This window comes from Diplotaxodon limnothrissa, linkage group LG10 (assembly GCF_057381915.1).
Source record: "Diplotaxodon limnothrissa isolate DT_005_m linkage group LG10, D_limnothrissa_male_GT1.1, whole genome shotgun sequence".
Classification (NCBI taxonomy): domain Eukaryota; kingdom Metazoa; phylum Chordata; class Actinopteri; order Cichliformes; family Cichlidae; genus Diplotaxodon; species Diplotaxodon limnothrissa.
In genome coordinates, this window is record NC_140605.1 from 8276707 (window position 1) to 8298057 (window position 21351).

The following is a 21351-nucleotide window of genomic DNA, read 5'->3' on the forward strand; positions in this document are numbered from 1 at the left end:
GGGTTTTAAATCAATCAAGATGTGATTGAACTGCAGACTTTTAGCTAGCTTTAATAAAAATAAATAAATGAATGAATAAACTGTAAATATTAATATGGACCTGAATATATTTATAGTGTTTAAATCATAGTATTTGGTGATTGTGATCATGCCATAGTTAACTTTGAAAAACAGATTTTCTTTGACTGCTACAAACAGATTAGTACAGCCACTTCACAGCAAGAAGATTATGATCAGAAACCTCCTGAAACGCTTATTCACTTCTTAAACACTGACAGACAAGCAGTTTATATCTGGTCCCAGAATAGTTTTTGAACAGCTGTGCAAAACCCCACAAATATTAATTATATTACATCAATTAAAAGTGTACTGAATTGACTTTAAGGTTAGTTTGCAGCTTAAATACCTCAATTTAAATATTTACAATTTATATAGAATTTAATTTACTGATAAATCACATTTCATCACAATTTTGAGGGTCTCTGATTTGCATCCATTGTTCTTATATCTCCTTTCACGTGACATTGCCATATATGATGTGATTTGGGGTGAGACACCTTCAGCAAAACCAGTGAGAAAAGTGTCCAAATATGTGATAGAGAAGATTTAAATCACACTACATCTTAAGGGTGTAGACTCGGACATTATCTAAACAGGAAAACTGACACAGCCAGGAGTTTGGAAAAGTGTTCGCTGATGGGCTGCTTCCACTACCAGTCTTACATGCAGTTGTGTTAATGCTCATCTCTTTCCACTTGACTGTGAGTCAATGCAGAGTGAATGAAAGCTGCAGCACTACAACTAGTGACATACAGAGTATCTAGCGGTTTTCATCACTTCTTTTTCTTCCTCCCTGTCACCTTCCAGTCATCCATGTTGTATGCAAGCTCACTAATGCACATACTAACCCAACTCTTAACTCCAAAGCTGCAGGGGATATCTATTTATAGAACACTGTGCTATGCACTAAGCCTCCAGCGTGCTGTATAATTACACAGATTTGACATCAGACATGAACTGATGTTTCTTTTTCCTATGCTATGGACACCTGCTTATCAGCTGTCTTAATCTTGTAAACTATTTCTATTTATGTTTTCTATATATTTGCATATATCCTCTTTGTATGCAGCAACATATGTCTTTGTATCTGCTACACAATGTTCTTCAACCCACTGAGTATTGCAACTTTCCCCTTCCCCGATTCACCATTTCCTTCCATTTTAAAAAAGGCTGAAATTATCCATCAATCCAGGAGCTATCCAGTTTTTCAACCAGGATAGTGCCCTATGCGAGGATATGAAGAGCTGTTAGCTTCAGGGCCGCTGACTGGACTGACAGGCTGGAGAGGGGACAGAGATGTTATTATATAATGTGTATGACACACATACTGTAAACATATTCAGTGGAGAATCTGTGCAACAAATATTACCAGAACTGTATTTCTGAATACTAACATAGTTTCTGTTAAATGCAGATGCTAGCTCTCTATAAGCCTTCCGCTCCGATAATTAATCTCACCTTATTTGTCCTGACTCCTTCCCCTCACCTCTAACCCAGTCACAGCAGATGGCTCTTCCCCCCTAAGCCTGGTTCTAGTTCTAGGTTTCTTCCTGTTGGAAGGGAGTTTTACTTTTCCACTGTAGCCAAGTACTTGCTTATATGGGATCATCTGATTGTTGGGTTTTTCTTTGTAGTATTATAGGGTCTATTACAAAGTGTCTTGAAGTAATTGTTCTTGTGATTTGGGGCTATATAAATAAAACTGAGATGAGGTGAAATGACCATGTTTGAGGTGCAGCACCCTATTTGTGACCATTTTCACCCAGTGACATCCAGCAATCCCTGTAGACAATAGCATAAAGTCAGCATAAAGTGTAGAATTGAATCTAAGCAGCTTCATCAACTTAAACAAAAAATTATTGTCTGCTACCTTTGATCTAACTGGCCACAAGTATCACAGCCTGCTCTGTACCAGTTCAGCATAGGGCATTGAACTGCCTTGTACTATATTTTCATGCAACTTTTGAATACAACACAAGATTAGTATACTTTGATTGCAGGCTGTTTCACAAAAACATAACTTAAGATAATGTTACATTTATGCTCACTTCTCTTCTGAAACTCAACTTTATTTAGATGTGTAGCATGAACACATCACAGGAATGAAAAGGAAAAGGGGAAGCATTTAGGTTTGGGATGTCATTTTCTTTTTACTAAGGAAGTATGTTCAGGCAGTTACTAGAAGTCTGACTGTCAGACTGCGACACAGTCAAAATGAACTGATTCTGCTGTAAAATGCATGACTATTGAGGTTTTTCCTTTCGTTAATACTGCCATTTAGTTGTGTAAATGTGCATGTTAGAAGTGTGTAGAGGTTTTATGTTTTTAGATAATCTGTGTAGAGTTTTAGATCCCTCAGTTGAGTGAGTGGTACTGGCTGGGCAATTGGAGGGAAATTGATGGCCCTAAAGCCAGTCTCTACCAGATGCAGGAGAGAAAGTGGTGGTTTTTCGTTTTTGAGAAGTACTGGTCTCATCAAGAGGATCTGAGGATTCAGGAGTGATGGATGGTTAATGGCCAGGAGATGGCAGTAATGCAACAGTTTTGGATGCAAGCTGCCATTAAGCTTGACTGAAGAAGAAGATGCAGGAGAGAGGAGAGGTGAGCTGTGTCACCAGAGCCATGTTATGTTGAGTTTTGTTAATTGAATTGATTTGGGGGAAGTTTTGTTAAGTTATACATTAAATTAAGTTCACTGTAAATAAATTGCTCACCTCTGAAAACCTGAAATGTCTGCATAGTCTGCTTCTCTACCACCTTCCTTGACGTTCGTGCCTGACTACCTCACAGTGGTTACCAAGCATCACTGTTGCTGTTGTCTGTAGCCATCAGCCTCCAGGAACCACACACATCTGGTTAAAGAATATTCATTTTTCCAGTGGTTGCTAGATAATCATGTGATCAGTCATTGATCCTACATTGTCACCATGACTGCATGAAAACATTAACATGATGTGGTTAGTGGTCCATTCTGGTACATTTTAAGCCCTGGTTAGAGCCATCCTTTATAACAAAAAGCCTCTACTTGTTACTGTTAGAAGTGCTGCTAACTATGCTAAAATGTAAATGCTAAGCACATGAGTTTACTATTTTAATATTGTTAGTGTGTGAATATTATTTTAGTAGTAATACAGCTGGATATCATACAGTGGGTAGAATATTTAGAGAAAACAAAGTTTAAACTGGACGAGGAAAAAAAAAGACAAGCACCAATAGGTCACTGGCAGAATTTTTACTGTAGCTTACCAAACCTATAAGACATCAGCTTCATACAACCTACACTAAAAAGGCTGATGACGATAACTCAGTCAGTTATCATCATCACAGATGTGGCCTAATACAATGAGTTCATTATTAAGGCGTACACACTGATATGTTATTATAATAGACATATGGACCAAAGTCCAGCATTGATAAGATACAATCAAGAGTAGCACCCATGGATCACTGTAGGGTTTGGCAGCAATAAATTACTCACAACATGAATATTAGATTTACTGTAGGCCAGCATTAACAGCATAAATCATAAATATTCATGTCAAACAACTTTTCATCTTTTAAATAGCGTAGATCAGTGGTATTAGTGTAACAGCTTTGTCTTTGTAGAGTAAAAAATAAGCATCTAGACTAGTAAAATTTTGGCTCCTCCAATATCTGAGAAAATCTCTGACATAATCTTGAAAAAGAAACCAGTTCATTGCTCCTTTGTGTAGATCATGACAAGACGGGTATATAAATCATTTAATTGGGATGAAGAGTACAATAAAACTCACTCTGCACCCAGCAGTAGTCGTTTCATGCTCTAAATCTAATGTGCATTTCAGCAACAGAAAAAAAAACCCAGACTTGGTTAATGATGATCTACTAAATGAATGATCTTGTCATCAGGTGTGTGGACCTCAGATTAGTGCACTGATGAACAGATGTGGTGCTTTTTCTTCTCCATAGCAACAGTGTAGGATTTTGCCAGTGTTGATTGCCTTCTGACAAATTAACACTCACCAGCTGTTTCCAATAATTACCTCTCCCTCCCTACCCGACTGAAGATGTTAATTTGACAAATTGCCATTCTTGATTAGCACTGCTTCCCACACAGACATCGTTGGATTAATGATTAGAGTCTTTTGCAGAGACAGAAGACAGAGAAAGAATGTGATGTTCCAGCCAACTTACCTGCAGGGGGAAAAAAATCCTGGACACAACAATGTTGCATAAATGAGCAGTTTTCTTGTTCACTCAGTGCTTTCTGAATGATTAGAAACTTATACTGACATTGGCATTATGTGTACCAATGTCTGTGGTCTTCTGCTCTTATCAGAATCAGAGAGACTTTATTTATCTCCAAGGGGCAATTAAGATACAACAGAGCAGCATGACGTTAAAGATAAGGACAGGGCATAAACGGGCAATAAGAATGAGATAATAAATACACAGAATGTACAGTATATACAGTTTTAAAATTAAAGTGACTGAATAAGTAAATAAGTAACTGTAAGTGAATAAATTGAATAAAGTGTCTGCAGTATTAAAAAAAAAAAAAAAAAAAAGAGTATAAAGTAGTTTATGTTTATGGATGTGGGAAATATCAACCACCACTATCTCTTGTTGGTTGGGACAGCAGCTTGTCTGTCTAGACCTCTAACAGAAGATCTCCCATCGGGACTTGGGGACGTCTAGTCCATATGGATGTTTTTGTAAACTATCCCAGCCACTTCGTAGTATTTCTCATTGTATGCTGTCACAGCTTGAAGGGCCTGTTCTTGTGGTGCCATGATCAGAGCCTCTGCTTCGTCCTTTAAGCGGCCTTTTTAGCCACTGGTAGCATATCTTGATATCTTCTCTTCCTCTGTGTTGATGGCACCTCCTAAGCAGAAGCTTAATTGTGTATGTTGGTTCCCTTTTTTCATCACTGTCTATCTTCACCTGCCCGAGGCATTCTTGAAGTAGCTCATCTCGTGGGGCTATCTTCCTGATGTGTTCTGAATGCTCCATTGTCATCCTGGACTTTGGTTCTAAAACTAACCCTCACTTTTTCTTTTTCCATTGCTCATAGAGCCTCAGGGTGCTGGACTTTGGATATAGACCTCTGTGCATTGTGAGGAGGTTTTGTATCTTGAAATCAGTGGCATCCATGTGGATGGCCGGCCATTCTGTGGCCGGATTATTTTTCCAGCTGGGTAACTGATGACTATTAGGGCCTGTGTTTTAATGGCTTGCATCTTTTTCCTACTGTTCAGCTAGCCTTTCAGCACCCGTATCTGGAAGTATCTGGCTGTGACTGACCTTCGTGCATCTTTATCATGATTCTCAGTGGCCTGTGGGATAGCCAAGTACTTTTGGCTCTCCTGCACATCTGCTATTCTCCCTTCTCACAACTCCACCCCTTCAGTCCAGATCACCTTCCCTCTCTTTTCAACCATTTAACCACACATATCCAGTCCAAATGAAATCCCAATGTCCTCGCTGTAGATCCTGTAGATATGTGTGTATGTGAGTCTATACTCTGGATTATTTGCAGGTCTGATTAGCATGAATTGTCTTTATCTGTAAAATAACTGGATTGATTGGTACAGTTCACATTAGATATCTGTAGTGAACCTAGACAAACACTGAGCAACATGGACTATATCACAAAAAGCCTAAAATCCAAAACAAGTAAATTTGAGAACCTTGAGAACCCAGCCTATAATTGAGGTGTCTCATTGCAGACACACCAACGTCTGTATAAAATCAGACGTTGGTGTGTCTGGGGGGAGACTTCTGCTATGCTGTGTTGTGTTTCAACCAGGATCAGTACCAGTACATCAAATACATTCTTGGAGCTGTATTCTCAGATATGTGTGGGCTACTGCATTATGTAATTTTGTAAAGATGCTGAAGTTTGAAGAGTCATTCATTAATATTATAGGCATATAGGCATCCTCAGAAATTTTCAGAGATATTCTTAAGAGTTTAGAACAAGATGCAACCAGCATCTTGTTCTAAGTTTTCAACTTTACCGTATTTAAGTGTTGACATTCTAATGACAGCAACATTGGCTAGGAAAGTGGTGCTCCAAAAGCTGAACTGCTTTCAATTAAAAGCAATGATAATGTAGCAGGAAAGTGCTGTGCACTGAGGACCATGGGTGCTGTCAACACTTGGCTGTATAGGAAGAAAACCAAAAAACCAATGAAAAAAGACCTCTAGAGACAGGCCCTGTAAATTCATCTGTCATTCTTCTTCTGCTTGTGTAATTCAGGGTTGCTGAATGGAAAATGAAGGTAACGCTAGAGTGGCCAAAACTGCAGCCACTTGAGGCTGGCTCTAGGAGAGAGTCAATCAGCATAGTTCCAAGTTAAAATGGCCAATTTAACAACAGTTATTCAGCTGGAGCTGGTAGCCGTTTGCTAGGTGTCCGCTCTGCTAGTGATTATTAATTTCTGGCTCTCTTCCACAGTGTGTCTTTTATCCTGTCTCCTTCCCCTTAAGATCCCAACCAGTCCCGGCAGATGGCTGCCTGTCTCTGAGCCTGGTTCTGATGGAGGTTTCTTCCTGTTAAAAGGGAGTTTTTCCTCCCAACTGTCGCTTGTTGGGGTTTTCTCTGTATTTTTGTAGGGTTTTGAAGCAAAAGTTATCGTGATTTGGCGCTATTTAAATGAAACTGAATTAAATTTTGGCTCAAAAAAAAAAAACCAAAAAAAAAACCCAACCATTCTCTGTGAACTAATTTTGTTAAGCTTCCAAATATGCGGCGTCTCCTCACTGAAACATGAATCCATCGGCCTGTGTTGTGCTGGTCAGTGGCACAACATAAGCTAATTTGCCTTCTGCTTTTAGTCCCCCTTGCCAAGAATTGCATATCAACCATAGCGATGTCCGTAACAGATCAATTTATTGTTAACAATCACTGTTTTGGTATAGCGTACTTCAGCAAATAGAGTAAAGAAAACACAGATTAAAATAAGGTCTAACTAACAATCGCAATAAAAAGAAATAAATAGAAAATAATCCAATTAAGGTCTAGTAATTCCATGTTCATATGAATGCATAACATCTACAGTATAAGTTAATAAATTGAAGCTACTGTATAAATACATCACTAGCATGCACAAGATTGTATTATGGAGACTATTGGAGCAGTTATCATCTTACACTGAAGAAACAGTATAATAGGCAAGTGCATTTTCTCGACCAAGAAGAAACTGAAGACAAAGTAAATCCACAAACCTCATGTCTGCTTTTACAGCTTCCACTTTAACAGTGCATGTGCTCTCTGTCCACAGATCATGCTCTGTTCACTAATCGGGTCTGTGGTTCCAGGTGACATTTCAGATCAGACCCTGCCAATTGTTTTGAAGACGGCATTACTTAAAGGTGAAAATTGATGGTATTTTTCACTATCTCGATCAAATAGTTTCCTGACAAACAAAAGGAGCCGATAGAAGTAGTAACGACAATACTGACAATAAGAATTGGGTGTCCAAAAACAGTTAATTTATTTAATAAAGCACATCAGCACATGAGAGGGACAAGCTGCACTAAGTTTACTTTATGAATCTGTAGTTTTAGTTACAGTATGACCGTGTGACTGAGCAGGACAAATACCTGACACAAGCAAACAAATTTTTTTTGTTGTTGTTGTTTGTTATCAATAACAGAGACAACCTGCTTTTCACTCAACGACCATGGGCCCACGCAGTGCAACTAAAGATGTCAGTACGTTTTTACGCAATGAAGTTCAACACCCCCAGAAAAGCTCATCTTCATCTCCCAACCCACCTGCTTGCTCTCTCTCTTTCTCTCCCTCCCTTTCTTTCACCAAGAAAGTTTGTGACATTCAAGGTTACTCCATTTTTCCCGCTGCTCAAGCATCGAAACTGAATTTTCTATATGCTCCTCCCTCGTCGAATATAGCAAGACAGCTCAGCTTCATTTGCACAATGAGACCAGTCTCTGCCAGTGTGAAGGTATCAATACCCAATGGTCACACTGTGATCAATGGCATACCTCTTGCATCTACAAGTGTTTGGCAAATGCTGCAGAGGCTATCAAGGAGGGGGGTTCTTTCTTCTATTGTTTTTTTTTCTTTAACTGTAGGTTATTTCTGAAACTAAAATTCCTTCATCTGCCTACCTTTTTTTTTCACTTTAAATCTGTGGAAAAATAAAGAACTGCAGCCGCGTCAGCAACCATCGGCTTCAATAGGCCGCCGAGGTTTCACCGCCCCCCAACCCACCCTCCTTTGTTTTTTTGTTTTTTTTGTTTTGTTTTACATTTCTAAGAACATTTTAACTATTATTATTATTTTTGTCATCATTTGTGAGCGCGTGTGTTTGTGTTGTTTTGGCAGAATGGGGTTCTAGACTCCTTAGTTGTTGCCCTCTCCTCCCTCGTCGTCCTGCTGGTCGCTCGTCCAGAGCGTCAAGTTGTCTCGTAGCAGCTGCATGATGAGAGTGGAGTCTTTGTAGGAGTCCTCGTTGAGGGTATCCAGCTCGGCAATGGCGTCATCGAAAGCTGTCTTGGCCAGGTGGCACGCCTGCTCTGGCGCGTTCTGGATCTCATAGTAGAAGACAGAGTAGTTAAGAGCCAGGCCCAGGCGGATGGGGTGGGTTGGCTGCATGTGCTCCTTGCTGATCTCGTGGGCCTCGCTGTAGGACTTCTCAGAGGACTCCACCACCGAGGCTCTCTTCTCCCCCGTTGCAACCTCGGCCAAGTAGCGGTAGTAGTCGCCCTTCATCTTCAGGTAGAACACTTTGCTCTCGTGCTGCGTCTCGTTGCAGTTCTTGATCAGGTAGTTGTCGAGGAGGTTGAGCACATCCTGGCAGACGGACTCCAGCTCCTTTTCTATCTTTTCCCGGTAGGCCCGCACCATCTCAATCTTCTTCTCATTGCCGTCAGCTGATGTCTTCTGCTCAATGCTGGAGATGACGCGCCAGGATGAACGCCTTGCCCCAACCACATTCTTATAGGCCACAGAGAGGAGGTTCCGCTCCTCGTTGGATAGTGCTTCATTCAGCTCTGTGACCTGGAAAAGCAAGAAGGAAAATGAGTTGATGGATTTTTTTCAAGTATATGAAGATGACTCAACAGCTGATATAATTTTAACAGTAAAAACTTGATTATTTGTTCACTTGTTAAACTAAAACAGTCACAAGATGCCCACCAACTACATCCCAATACTACAGCCGCTGCATTAGCAAATGAAACCACGCCTCCAGCATGTGACATCACCCTGTGAGGTAACTGCTCATTGGCTATCAGCAGCTCTGAAAGCTGGTTTTGTTTGGTTTTGACAGGCCTGTGTCTGGCTCGAGGATTTAATCCTTTATATCCCACAGAGACTGTGCAGCTGAGGCATCTTTACAGACCTTTCTTAAATATAAAGCCTGTTGTTACTTTCTTTTTCAGCACAGTACAGTTTCGTGAGCGTGACAAAGCAGTGACCAATCACAGTGAGCAGGCCTTCACAATGCCTGTACTGAACACCACACCGGTTACCATACAACTGATAGGACTTACATGCATACAAATAGGGAAACCTCAGACAGATTTTGTGCATTTTAACATTCATACTTGTAGAGAAATTTCTTTGGACTACTAGTGTCTTTTCTGTACCAACTTTTAAGGCAACCCATGCAAACATAGGCATTATCTTCATTTGTTGTGAATAATTTCCAATATTTCATTAAAAATACAAGTGGTCAGCCTCATAATAAAAGACAAACTTCCCAGCTGTCAAAGTAATTTTATGGGATTCATCCTCTGGGGATTAGGATTGTCTGTAGAAGGCACACAAGAACAGAAAATATCTCGTCTACACCCTGATTTGGTCGGTGTGTGAATGTAAGGTGACACACTGTTGCCACAGTGTTAAGAAATTAGCATGTGTCAACTGCATAGTAAAATGTGTTCTTCAGAGATTGCGTAAGTGTGTTTGTCAGAGTACACACAATGGGGTCTTGCTCAGCAGCACTGAAAGAGTGGAAAGCTTAACCCTTTGACCTTTGTGGTTCATCAGTCACTATAACACCTCTGTCATATGCACAACAGAACCTCCAAGCCTCGGTGAACTGTTTCCGCCTTTACGTTTACTCCCAATTTTGCTGTAAATTTTCTACCTTGTTAATCCATGAAGTAGCCATAACTCTGGGTTGAATTTTAAAAGGGAGGGTGAAGGAGCAATCTGTGATCCAATCTCCAGTTTCCATGGTGACCACAAAATCTGCTTCATTTATGAGCGCCTTTGTTTTTCGTTTATAAATTATATCTCTGTTAGAGAAACTGGCCATGAGCTGCTCATGGTGAGGATGCTGCCATGGTTGATGATGTAGTGAAAGCTACAGCATGTTAGGGATGAGTAAAAACGGTTAAAACAAAACATTAAATAATTGTTTCATGAAGGGTCAGAGGACGGCGACTGGTTTACCGAACACATTAATGCTGACCAAAGGATTCTGGACACAGCCCCATAAGCCTTCCTTTCTCCCATTAGATCAGATGAAACGGTTACAAACAAACAAACAAAACAATGTGCAGAGCACTTTAAATATCAATTTCAGTCAGCAGGGCGGATAAATATATAAAAAAAGTCTGAATTGAAGTGATGTAACTCAGCCTTGCTCAGAATAACAATAACTTTGCGTTCTATTGGCATTTCATGCGATTTTAATAATCTCTCATCCTGTTTTATTGTGCCATCATAGCATCAAGCTTTACGTTTTTATGGCAAAGCTAAACATCAGTATGCAATCGTTCCACTAGCAGAGCTTTACAGGTGTAATCTTGTTCACTAAGGAGTGTTTCTACACAGGACAAACATTACAATTGTCATAAATGAGACCTCTGTACTGTGAAAGAATGAAGACAGGGAAACAATAAAAGGACAGAGTACATAATGATCCCACTTAGAAGAACAGGAGAAAGCTTGCCCAGCCTTCTGCCCATCAGTCCTTCCTTAACACACCCTCAACACTCTTCCTCATCCCATTAATTTACAATTAGCGTATACAAGTATCTGACCAACAGTGAATGCAACCAGCAAGAGTGGGTCACTGCTGGAGCAGCAGAGAAGTCAGAAAAATAAGGCCTACTCAATCCATCTGTACAAACATGGCTGCCTTTGTTTCAGGAGGCTGCACAGTGATCAGAAAGCCCTGACGGAAGCTGGGGTGTGGGGATGACAATGGAGCTCTGTCTACCCATAAAGCTCATCAATCGCGCCTGCTCTCGTGACTGGTCCTTACACAAGGCAGTCAAAGTCCCAAACAACTGCGTGTTAATGCAAACAAAGGCCAGGCAGAACAATCGATAACTTCCTCTTTGACAGCTCTCCGTGTGGCTGTTAATATCACAGAGAGAGCTGTGGGGCCGTGAGGGTGTTGGGCCCAAGTAGAATCTGGGTTCGAACTTGAAGCTCGAACCTTCCATTTCCATTTTAATAGCTTGCAATCCCATAGATTCCCATTCTCCCTGTTACCCCATGCCTTACTTCTGTGTTTTCCTTTGCTCATTTACTCCCCCTACCTGATGTGACAACCCCCCCCCTTCTGACCCTCTTTCAAGCAGGCAAACACAAAGGCGCCATGGACCACCTGACGTCATTGGCAGAATGAATAGGGTTAGCCAATTTAGCCACAAGTCAAGTAGCTCTTTGTTACTATGTTACTTGCATATGCTATTTTTTTCCCATAAGTATGGCTAATGTTTGTATCCAGCTATATCACACAAAAAGAATCGATCATGCAAAAGGAATAAGAAAGATGGGAATAAGAAATATGTAGGCTAGGGACTAGGATTGAGGGATGCCAAACACTAATTAATGTAATTTGGGGCTTTGTTATAGTCACAGAACGGGCAACACACAGCATAACCAAAAGTGAAGGAAAACATTGGCTTAATTGGGTACTAACACACATACACGTGCCCATTATTACAGAGTAATTGCCTATTAAATAAATATAATAATAAAATGTATCTACGGGATCAAACTGCCAGTTGTCTCAGATGTTCAAAGGTGATATTCGAGCTACAAAAGACGCATGATCATGGTGTGGAATTACTAGAGAATAATATTCCTCTTTGACAGCATTATTGGTGCAAAAAGGGCTGGCCTGTCATCTTTCTAAAGTCTTCATCCCTTTCAGGGCCATTCAGGCCCCCAACAAATAACCCGCATCAGGTTGTTGAAGCAGTAAAGACACAACTTCAATAATTCTTCTAAAAATATGACATTTGCCATCACTATGATGATGATCATCATTTGTAACCTAGACAGGTTACACATCTAGATTCCATGAATTCAGAACACACAAACACACACAGGCAGAACTCTTTCCTGGTCAGTTTTATAAATATAGGCCTGGTAACTGTGTTGCTGACTGACACTGACTCTGTCGCCATACAAGATTCATTCTACAGTATAACAGCAAAAACACGCCGGCATGATGACTATAAACACCTTCAGGTGAACAGGAACTTTGAAGGAAAACACACAGTGCTGCCCTGGTGGTGGCATGTCTCTTTAAGCACCGGGTGATGAAATGTGATCCTAGAAGTCTGGTTTGTGTAACTGGTTAATGTGTATAGAGACTTATCGGACCAAAAGGAGGCAATTTTACAACTCTGGAATGCTCTTGGAGCAATAATGGGTCTTAGAAGAAAAAAAAATTATACTACAGGTCTGGGGTAGGCGTGTCAGCGAGAGGCCTTACGATGCTCTAGCATTTTATGTCCCTGCTCTCCATTTGTCACACGTCTGTGGGGAAAAGTCAACATCAAGATAATAAGAAGCTGTTGAACTGCACACACTGGTGCTAATGTGAGAACAGCTCTGAGATGCTGTAAAATAAGCCTGATTATAGTGTATGTAGGTGGGTCCAGTGGGCGTTTTTCATAGTGCCTTTGTGACTCAACAGTGAGTCAAAAATCATTTCAGGCCATCCGTGAGTGTCCCAAGATGACTGTGGGTACGTTCATGATTGGACTGAGGTTTCGGAGTACGTTCTTACCCTCGAAAGACAAAGAATAAGAACATGACACTTTCTATGCCAAAGACCTGAAGCAAAAACTACAAAATGATGATAAACAGGAAATGGTGAGTTACAAACATTTTGTGGGCTTATAAACCCAGGATGGATGGAAGTAGTGGCATACACCATACACCAGTGGTGCCATGTTACCTCTCTACTTAGATTCAACGTAAAAATTAAGCAGTGATTAAAAGCTACCACTAAGGGCTTTGGAGAAGAATTTAAAGTGTCACTAGAAGTAGGGCTGCCACAAACGATTATTTTGATAGTCTACTAGTCACCGATTATTTTTGCAATTAGTAGACTAATCAGATCATGCATCCATTGGACATAAAACGTACGGCTTATTCCACCAGCATGCGTCTGCTCTTATATAACTATCATTAGCTTACAGCTTTAAGTGTTTAAGGTATGTGCTAACTAAAAATAAAGACAAGTTGATGGTTTATTAAATTTTAATGAAATTTGCAGACTGTTTCAGTGAAGTTTAAGAAACTCCTTGCTATCTAAAATATAACGGGACACCGGAGTATATTCTCGAGCATCTCACACTTCTGATAATCAGCTGTCTGCTTGACGTTTATTCAGCTGTGTAAAAACTATAACTTTAATCTCAGCCAGACCGATTTACTCAAGAACAAATAAAATACTAAAAAAAAGCCAAACGATAACATTTTTAAGTTATCTAAGTGACTTATATATGTTTAACCTGAGTAGCGAAAGACGGCGGTGGGTTTGAAAATGATTTGCCGGGAGTCCGGTGTTCTCATGGCCTCTAGTGAGCCTTTCCCCCGGCTAGCTATCGAGCTAGTGGGTAACAGACGTCTCCGAAAATGTCGGCGCACTTTTGAAAATATGTGGTGTCTTGATAAACTGGTTTACACAGTTACAGTCTCGCCTGAAAATATGTTAAACTTTTATTTTGTGACCCAGAAAGAATAATAAGAGTAATATTAAAACTAACTAGCTGCCGCCATTGTTGAAAACTGAGCTGGGCTGCGCTATGAATTCTGGGACAAAGCTACTTCTTCTTCTGGGTTTAATGGCAGCTGGCATCCTTGTACATGCAGTGCTGCCATCTTCTGTTTCAGTCCGTTATTACACTCTTAAATCCTACTACTTATTCCTGCGTCTTTTGTGATCTTACAAAGCTTCAAACGACGCGTCGACTATTAAATCAGTCGAAATCGTCGACGTAATCGTGACTAGTTGACTAATTGTGGCAGCCCTAACTAGAAGGCAGCATCCAGAACATAATTCACGTTTTGTCTCGAAGGGACTGGCCTTTTAAAATGGCCAGGAGGACAGATACCTCTGTGTATTTAAGGGAAAACACCTTTTGTGAAGATGGAAGTTGTAATATCATGGTTTGTTACCACTGTTTTGACAAGTCAGACTCTTTGTAATAAGTACCCAAGTACATAATAATGATAATTATGTTACTGCAAATACTGACTGTAATTAAGAGGCAAAACTAGGGGGAAAAAACTTATATATACTTTTGACCTCTGTAAGTAGATCAGACTTTTGGAATATAATTTTTGACAGCTGTGATCGAGCCACAGATCGAGGCCTAAAGGTATACCAGAAAAGCAGCGCTCTCCATCAGTTTCCCTGACAAGCCCCTTGGTCCAAATTTGTTCTTTCCATTTCTTTAACAGTCAATCAGAGCTGCTGCAACAACATAACGGTCACTTAACAGAAAATGGGGAAAAAGGAAACACAGTCAGAAAAGGCAGTTAAATAATTTTAAAAAATGCTACATAATTTTAGAATTAAATAGCTACTCTATTATACATGACTCTGGTCTCTGCCTCACCTCACCCCAACCTGTCATGGCAGATGTCTGTCCCTCTCGGCTGGAGGTTTCTTCCTGTTAAAAGGGAGTTTTTCCTTCCCACAGTTGCCAAGTGATCATAGGGGGTTGCCTAATTGTTAGGATTTTCTCTCTATTTTGTATAGTCTTTACCTTACAATTTTTAAGTGCCTTGAGGTGAATGTTGTTGCGATTTGGTGGTATATAATTGAAATTAAATTGAATGTCATTGCTATTGTTATTGTAAAGTTATAAATGATACTGAAATGCGGTAATAGTCACGTTAACCAATTGGTCTTTTTCATATATTTTGTTCTCTCTATTATCTCTGAAGAAATAGAGGAGGAGGAACCGTCACTGCCTGTATGGACCAGGCTCCTTTCATTTACAGTATATTGGTAGTTCCGTAATAACAGCCTGTCAGTTTTACATACTGTGTATTACGCTGTATTTCTGCACTCATCCTAAAGTGATCACCACCTGCAAAACAGAATGTATTTTTGCCCCCACACGATCTTTGGTTCCTCAGGATTACTTACAACTGCTGCAGGTACAGAAAATGCTGAATAGAAAACATCTGTAATTTAGCAAGCGATTGTTTCTGGGGGGAAAAAATAAATAAATAAACCACAAGTCTTGACAGCTTTGCAGCCTAACCTATTTGAAGAGCTCTGTCTTGCACCTGCTGTTATTAACCATGATTTGTTTATCGAACAGCAAAAGCTTTTATAGCCATTACATATTAAACTGAGGTGCAGTGTATGGAGCAGCTGCAGCACAATACTTTTGCTAATGCACTGAATGGGGAATAATGGGCTCAGTTTATTAAGTGTGATGGAAGCCTTGGCTCTCTGTGCCATGCACTTCCTAAGACAAAGAAATAAGGTCTCCAACAGGGTGTGTTATGTTGGGGGGGGGGGGGGGGGGGGGGGGGGGGGAGTGGAGGGAGGAGGCTTATTCAAACTAATGGGGTCAAGTCAACACAATGTACAACTACCTATGGTGACTTAGTTAAATGCGTGTGTTAAAGTGCAGCAGCTCTGGCTGCCTGCCTTCTCATAAACATATATATATGTTCATACACAGTAAACCGGCCTCTTAGCCGCTGTTGCTATGTAACTCAAACAAAAGATGGTAAGGTCTTTCAGATCAACATTGCAAATCTGCAAATAAAATGAAGAAAAAAAAAAAGCCAAATATGTCCATAAACTTGAGCAACCATGACTACAAAACTTTTGGGCCAAACGGGATTGTCACCGCCCACATTTACTGAACATGACAGAAGCTGGCTCTCTAAATTAAAAAAACAGAAAGCAGAAGAAACAGAGCAAGGGAGAGAGAGCGATTGACGCCCCTTTCAGACATGGCCCCTGTTTTCATTAACCTCAAGGAGTCTGAATCTCTTTCATGTCCATCTGATCGCCGCGGACGCTTTCCTATTTAAAAGTTATGATGACAATCAAACCAATTAACATTTACTGATCACTTAGAAAGCAACACAGGGCTCAGGCTTCGTGCAGCCACATTAATAGATGTGCATGTCTTATGAGTACAGTTGCTTCCATTAACATGAACTACGGCCATTTTTATACACGGTTCCTCCATTTTTGCAGGTTTTCAAATTAATTGTGCAGATGACTTAAAATGGTTCATTTTTAATACTTTAATAATCTTTTGTAGTCAGTGAATGCTTTAAGACAGAAACTACAGATTTCCCTCCCCTGAGATGCTCTACCACTGAAAAACAATCTCTGCCCCTATCACCATCATCGATCAACACCAGCGACTGGCTTTGTGCCCATGCCATAAAATTACCTCCATCATGCTGATGTGGTATGCTCCGAACTGACAGTGGTCAACTTAGAAATTTTGCCATGTCTGTTGATTGAGGCTGTATTGGACTGACTAATTACAGAATTCTCGCTCCGCAAAAAACATACAGACTTGAGTGGATGTGTGAATTAAGCTTAAGTGATCAAAGAGATGAATATTTCCCGTGTATGAAAACAGGTTAAGAAAATTATCTCAAATGTAGCATTAGTTGTGTAATCTCTATTAAGTAATCTATTAATCAATTAAAAATTAATAATTAATAACTAATATTTCTGATTAGCCACCACTGGCTAAATGTCAGTAATCTTATTGGATGATCTGATATCATCGTGTTGGTGTTGTTCCCAGATCATCATGAAAATGTTATTCCAGGTTCAACATTGCAAGTGACCAATCACATTGTTGTGACGTTATTCTTTTGCGCGCCAATCCATTCGTTCATTTATGAAATTCCAAAGTTGCAAGGACAATATCAATTCTGCTTACCGTTTATTAAAGGGTTGGTTAGGGTTAGGGTCCGTTGATCGGCAGACAGAGGCGGTTTCTCGCAGCTTAAGCACAGTTTTTTGTTTCACGCCAGTTTTTCCCGAAGTCGCAAAAGTATGACGTCACAACATTCTGATTGGTCACTTGCAATGTTGATCCTGGAGCAACATTTAGGATGATGATCTGGGAACAACACCAACACGACGATATCAGATCGTGCAATGTTATCGGTGTTATGATTTAATAGTTTTATCAGTTCTGCATATTGTTCTTTGTGTGAGTCACTGTGTGGCACAGTGACAAACTTCTTTACTTCAGTGGAACAGGGGTTTTGTCACTATTACAAAACACAGGCAGAGTAACACCGGGTACTGTGTCATGTGTTTGTAGCATATGGTTATCGATGAGTACTTCAACATGACTCAAGAACTGTAATTTGTCTTGTTTTAAAGATTTTTTTTTGTCTCGGCTATGTGAACCTGACAGGCCGCTTCCAAATAGTGTGGTAGTTCTGGATCAGGATAGCACTTATGTTAAAAAATTTAAGAAAATAGTTCCAGAGACAACATCTAGCTCCATCATTTTTGGTAGGATTTCTGAGATCCTAAAATATGTCAAATTGCTAACACAGATTTATTGTATTATCTGTGATTATCATATTTTTGTCAAATTAGGGAGACCTCATAGTTACTTTTTGTGGAGATGTTTTAGTTGGACTAATTAATGAAATAAGCTTCTCTGGATATGGTTAATTTCTTAAAAATCAACAGCTAGATCTATTGAAGTAATAACTTATTCATGTTGTAGAAAGTAGAACTGAAGCTGGGACATGCTGTTCTGTAATCAAATTTGAAGACAGTGGTGAAAACTCCCAACAGCAGCCCAGAAACCATATCATTCATTCTGGTAGGGCCCAGCTCCTTAGCTTAAAGCCTGACAAATCCTCCTGGGGACGCTCCGTCCTTCTGGTTATTTGGTTCCGTTGCCACCGGGGCGGTTGCCATGCCTGCAGTGGCAAGGGATTCCCCTCAAACGATGGGCGAGGCAGCAGACACACCCCACTGCCCAGTGGTGCAGAGAGACAGGCTGGGTGAGGGGCAGCTTGTTCTCTCACTCTCTGACTCGGCACAAATGGGAAGGGGTGGAGCCCCCCTCTCTGGCACTGCCACTACAAGCCGGTCCTGGAAAGCAGCATGCAGTACGGCCTTTAAAATACTCTGACAGCTTACTAGTTGAGTCTTGGAGATGACGACCATGAATAGAAAGCAGCTCTGTTAACTGAAAACGGCCATAACAGATGATCATGTAGAAATGATCATGTAGAAATATGACACGAGAAAACTCTTTATCTCTTATCTTAAGAGCAAAAAAAGACACTAGCCATAATCTCCATGTCCGTTATTTTAAATAAAGTAGCTCAGGTCAACCCAGCATTCACTGACTTCTATTTCTCTGTGAGATGGCTCAGACTGCCCTGATGCTGTGAGATGCACTGCCAGTGAAATGGTGCACTACGGTTGGACCTGTGCTGCATCCTGGCAGATGCTGCGGCACGCCTCTGTGTGGGGAACCTGCTGTAAGAGGTCGAGGACGCAGGGATGCGGTTGCTACAGAAGCATCGACTGAACACTGGCGCTTCCATCACGCTCACGCGAGTGTGCATTTGCTGCAATATGGCATCTACCGAATGGATGATTCTGGAAAGTCGTCCGTGCACCGACACCCACGTCTGAAAGGTGGATACACTTCTGTGCGCCCCTTCTGCGCAAATCGATTTGCGAGCAACCTTCAGCCAACATTGCCCCTTTCTCACTGCGCCAAATGTGCAGAAGAGACGGTGCCCGAGAAGGAGGGGGTAGGGTATTTCACATTAAGTCGAGGGCTCTTTATTTGGTTTAAACCGGAACACGAGCAGCCTGCGATGTCACTCTCATCATCATTGGTACCAACCCAGCTCGTTCTCTGCTCCCAGACGATATGCGTATCTGTCGATCAGGATCCCTTTGACTGTGAACCCATGATTGATTCAGACAGATGATGACTCAGTGGCTTCTTATCGCCATTCTGCGACTCATTTCTCTCTCGGTTCTTGTTACACCCGGGCAGCCCGGCCGGTTACGAAGGAGCCTGGCAAAAGGCACCGCCCCAAGATCAGACAGTCCGCATTTCAAACGACCACAATCCACTACAGCACCCATCCGATACCCCCTCCCCCGATTTACTGTAAATCACCGATTTTCACTGAGCTTCGATGTATGTGATCAATTTCACTGATATATCTGCTGTGTGAACGGTGAACACAGGGCCTCTTCAAAATGATGTAGCCCAAATCTTTTTACAGCCTGTCCCTATCATACTCACAGACGTGCATTCCTCACAAATGCGATCTTTTATCATAAGTTTCATACACCAATTGTCCTCGGCTTGTCCACTTAAGCCCAAATGTGCTGTGACACACAGGCACAGTCCCCTGCCCCACCGTTAGGTCTGTACAGCCTTGAAACATTTATCTCTCTCACACACACACACACAGAGAGAGAGCTTGTTGAGGTTACTTATGACAGAAAATGACAAAGAGAAAAGAAAGGTCATTACAGAGGAAGCCTACTTACCGATTTCATGCAAGCTGCCATATCATCATACCTCTCTGCCTGCTCGGCCAGCCTGGCTTTCTGCACCAGTTGCTCGCGGTCTACCATTTTAGAAAGAGGTCGTGCGTGTGAGTGTGTGGAGTGTTTCTAAACCTGCGTGTGTGTGTTTTTCGGAGCTAAAATCGTAATGTGAAAGTTTTCAGTGCAGAGTAACAGCGCCAGATCCTGTCGCTGCAGCTGCTGCCTGCTGTCTGCGTGCCTGCCGACGGGACACCCCTCCCCCTCCGAGCGCTTTTCCTCGATTGTGTCACCACCCAAAAAGGCGTGTCCTCGCAGAGTGATGTAACGACCCTGGCAGCCTGGAGAAACTGACAGTGCAGCCCGTTGCCCTACACTTGGGCTAGTCAGACTGCAAATGTGAAAAGAAGGTGATCTTTTTTTTATTAGGCAGAGTGCATCGTTGTTATGGAGCTTTCATCCCAAAAGTAGAGCTTGATTGTCAGGTAGGAGAAAGTGCAAACTACCAGTAGAATACAAAAGCAGCTATAACAAGGGCCTAATTGATCTAATTTCCCTATCTAATAGAGATGCTTTGTTTCATTATCTAAAAAGACTGATTGAAGACTCTTTGATAAGAACATGGTACACAAAAACGGGTTAAAAGGGCGCCAGGGTCCTCCTTCTACATAAACTGCAGTCAAATAAGAATGTAGAGTGTGACACAGTGCAATATTTCCTCATTATATATTGTTATATTCCTATATACAGCTAATGTTCTCCATACACGTGTACAGGGTAACAGGGTTACAGGCTGTGTAACATCAGTATCTATAAAGGTGATCCCAAAAAGTTTATTTTGTTCATCTAGATATACCATTTCAGTGGGAGAAAACGTCACTCATCCAAGTGACTTCCTCAGTCTCAGCTGACTACAGGTTTCCCCAATCTTATGAGCATGCATCAAGATATAAAGGTGATCGTGTTATAGATATTCAAGTCATACCAAGATTGAAAAATCAAAAAGTCCGATTTACTGTCTTCAGGACTGACTGGCGAGTCATTTTCAGAAGTCGTCTATCTGATAAAGTAATAATAATAATGGATTGGATTTATATAGGCACCGAAAGCTCTTTACAATGCCACTATTCATTCACTCTCACACACTGGTGGAGGCAAGCTACAGTTGTAGTTGTAGCCACAGCTGCCCAGGGGCAGATTGACAGAAGCGAGGCTGCCATAACGCGCCATCAGCCCCTCTGGCCAACACCAGTAAATTAGAACTTTTTTATTTTATGTACATGTTTTTTCACAACTAAATTAATCTAATATGGTTTCTAATATTAAGATACAGTTATGATCAGTTTATGTGACTACCTTATTTACCATGGATATGCCATTTCCCCAGCCCAGAGACGGAGCACCCCCAGAACCTCACACCCATCCCGGACCCACCCAGGGGCAGCCAGGCTACCAGGTCAGTAACCCACGTCCGTCAGCACAGACCCTCCCCTAGCCCCGCTGCACACAGCCACGAGGAAACCGTCACCTAAGAGCC

At 41.2% G+C, this 21351-nt stretch overlaps 1 protein-coding gene across 1 annotated transcript; it reads right to left on the reverse strand.

Moving 5' to 3' along the window:
- Positions 1–6928: 6928 nt before the first annotated feature.
- ywhag1 (3-monooxygenase/tryptophan 5-monooxygenase activation protein, gamma polypeptide 1) lies at positions 6929–20081 on the reverse strand. Its single transcript, XM_085364313.1, has 2 exons — positions 19818–20081; positions 6929–9067 (listed from the first exon to the last, which is right to left on the reverse strand). Exons 1-2 carry the CDS (start codon positions 19902–19904, stop codon positions 8411–8413), a joined length of 744 nt encoding a protein of 247 aa, XP_085220439.1. The 5' UTR covers positions 19905–20081; the 3' UTR covers positions 6929–8410.
- Positions 20082–21351: the final 1270 nt, after the last annotated feature.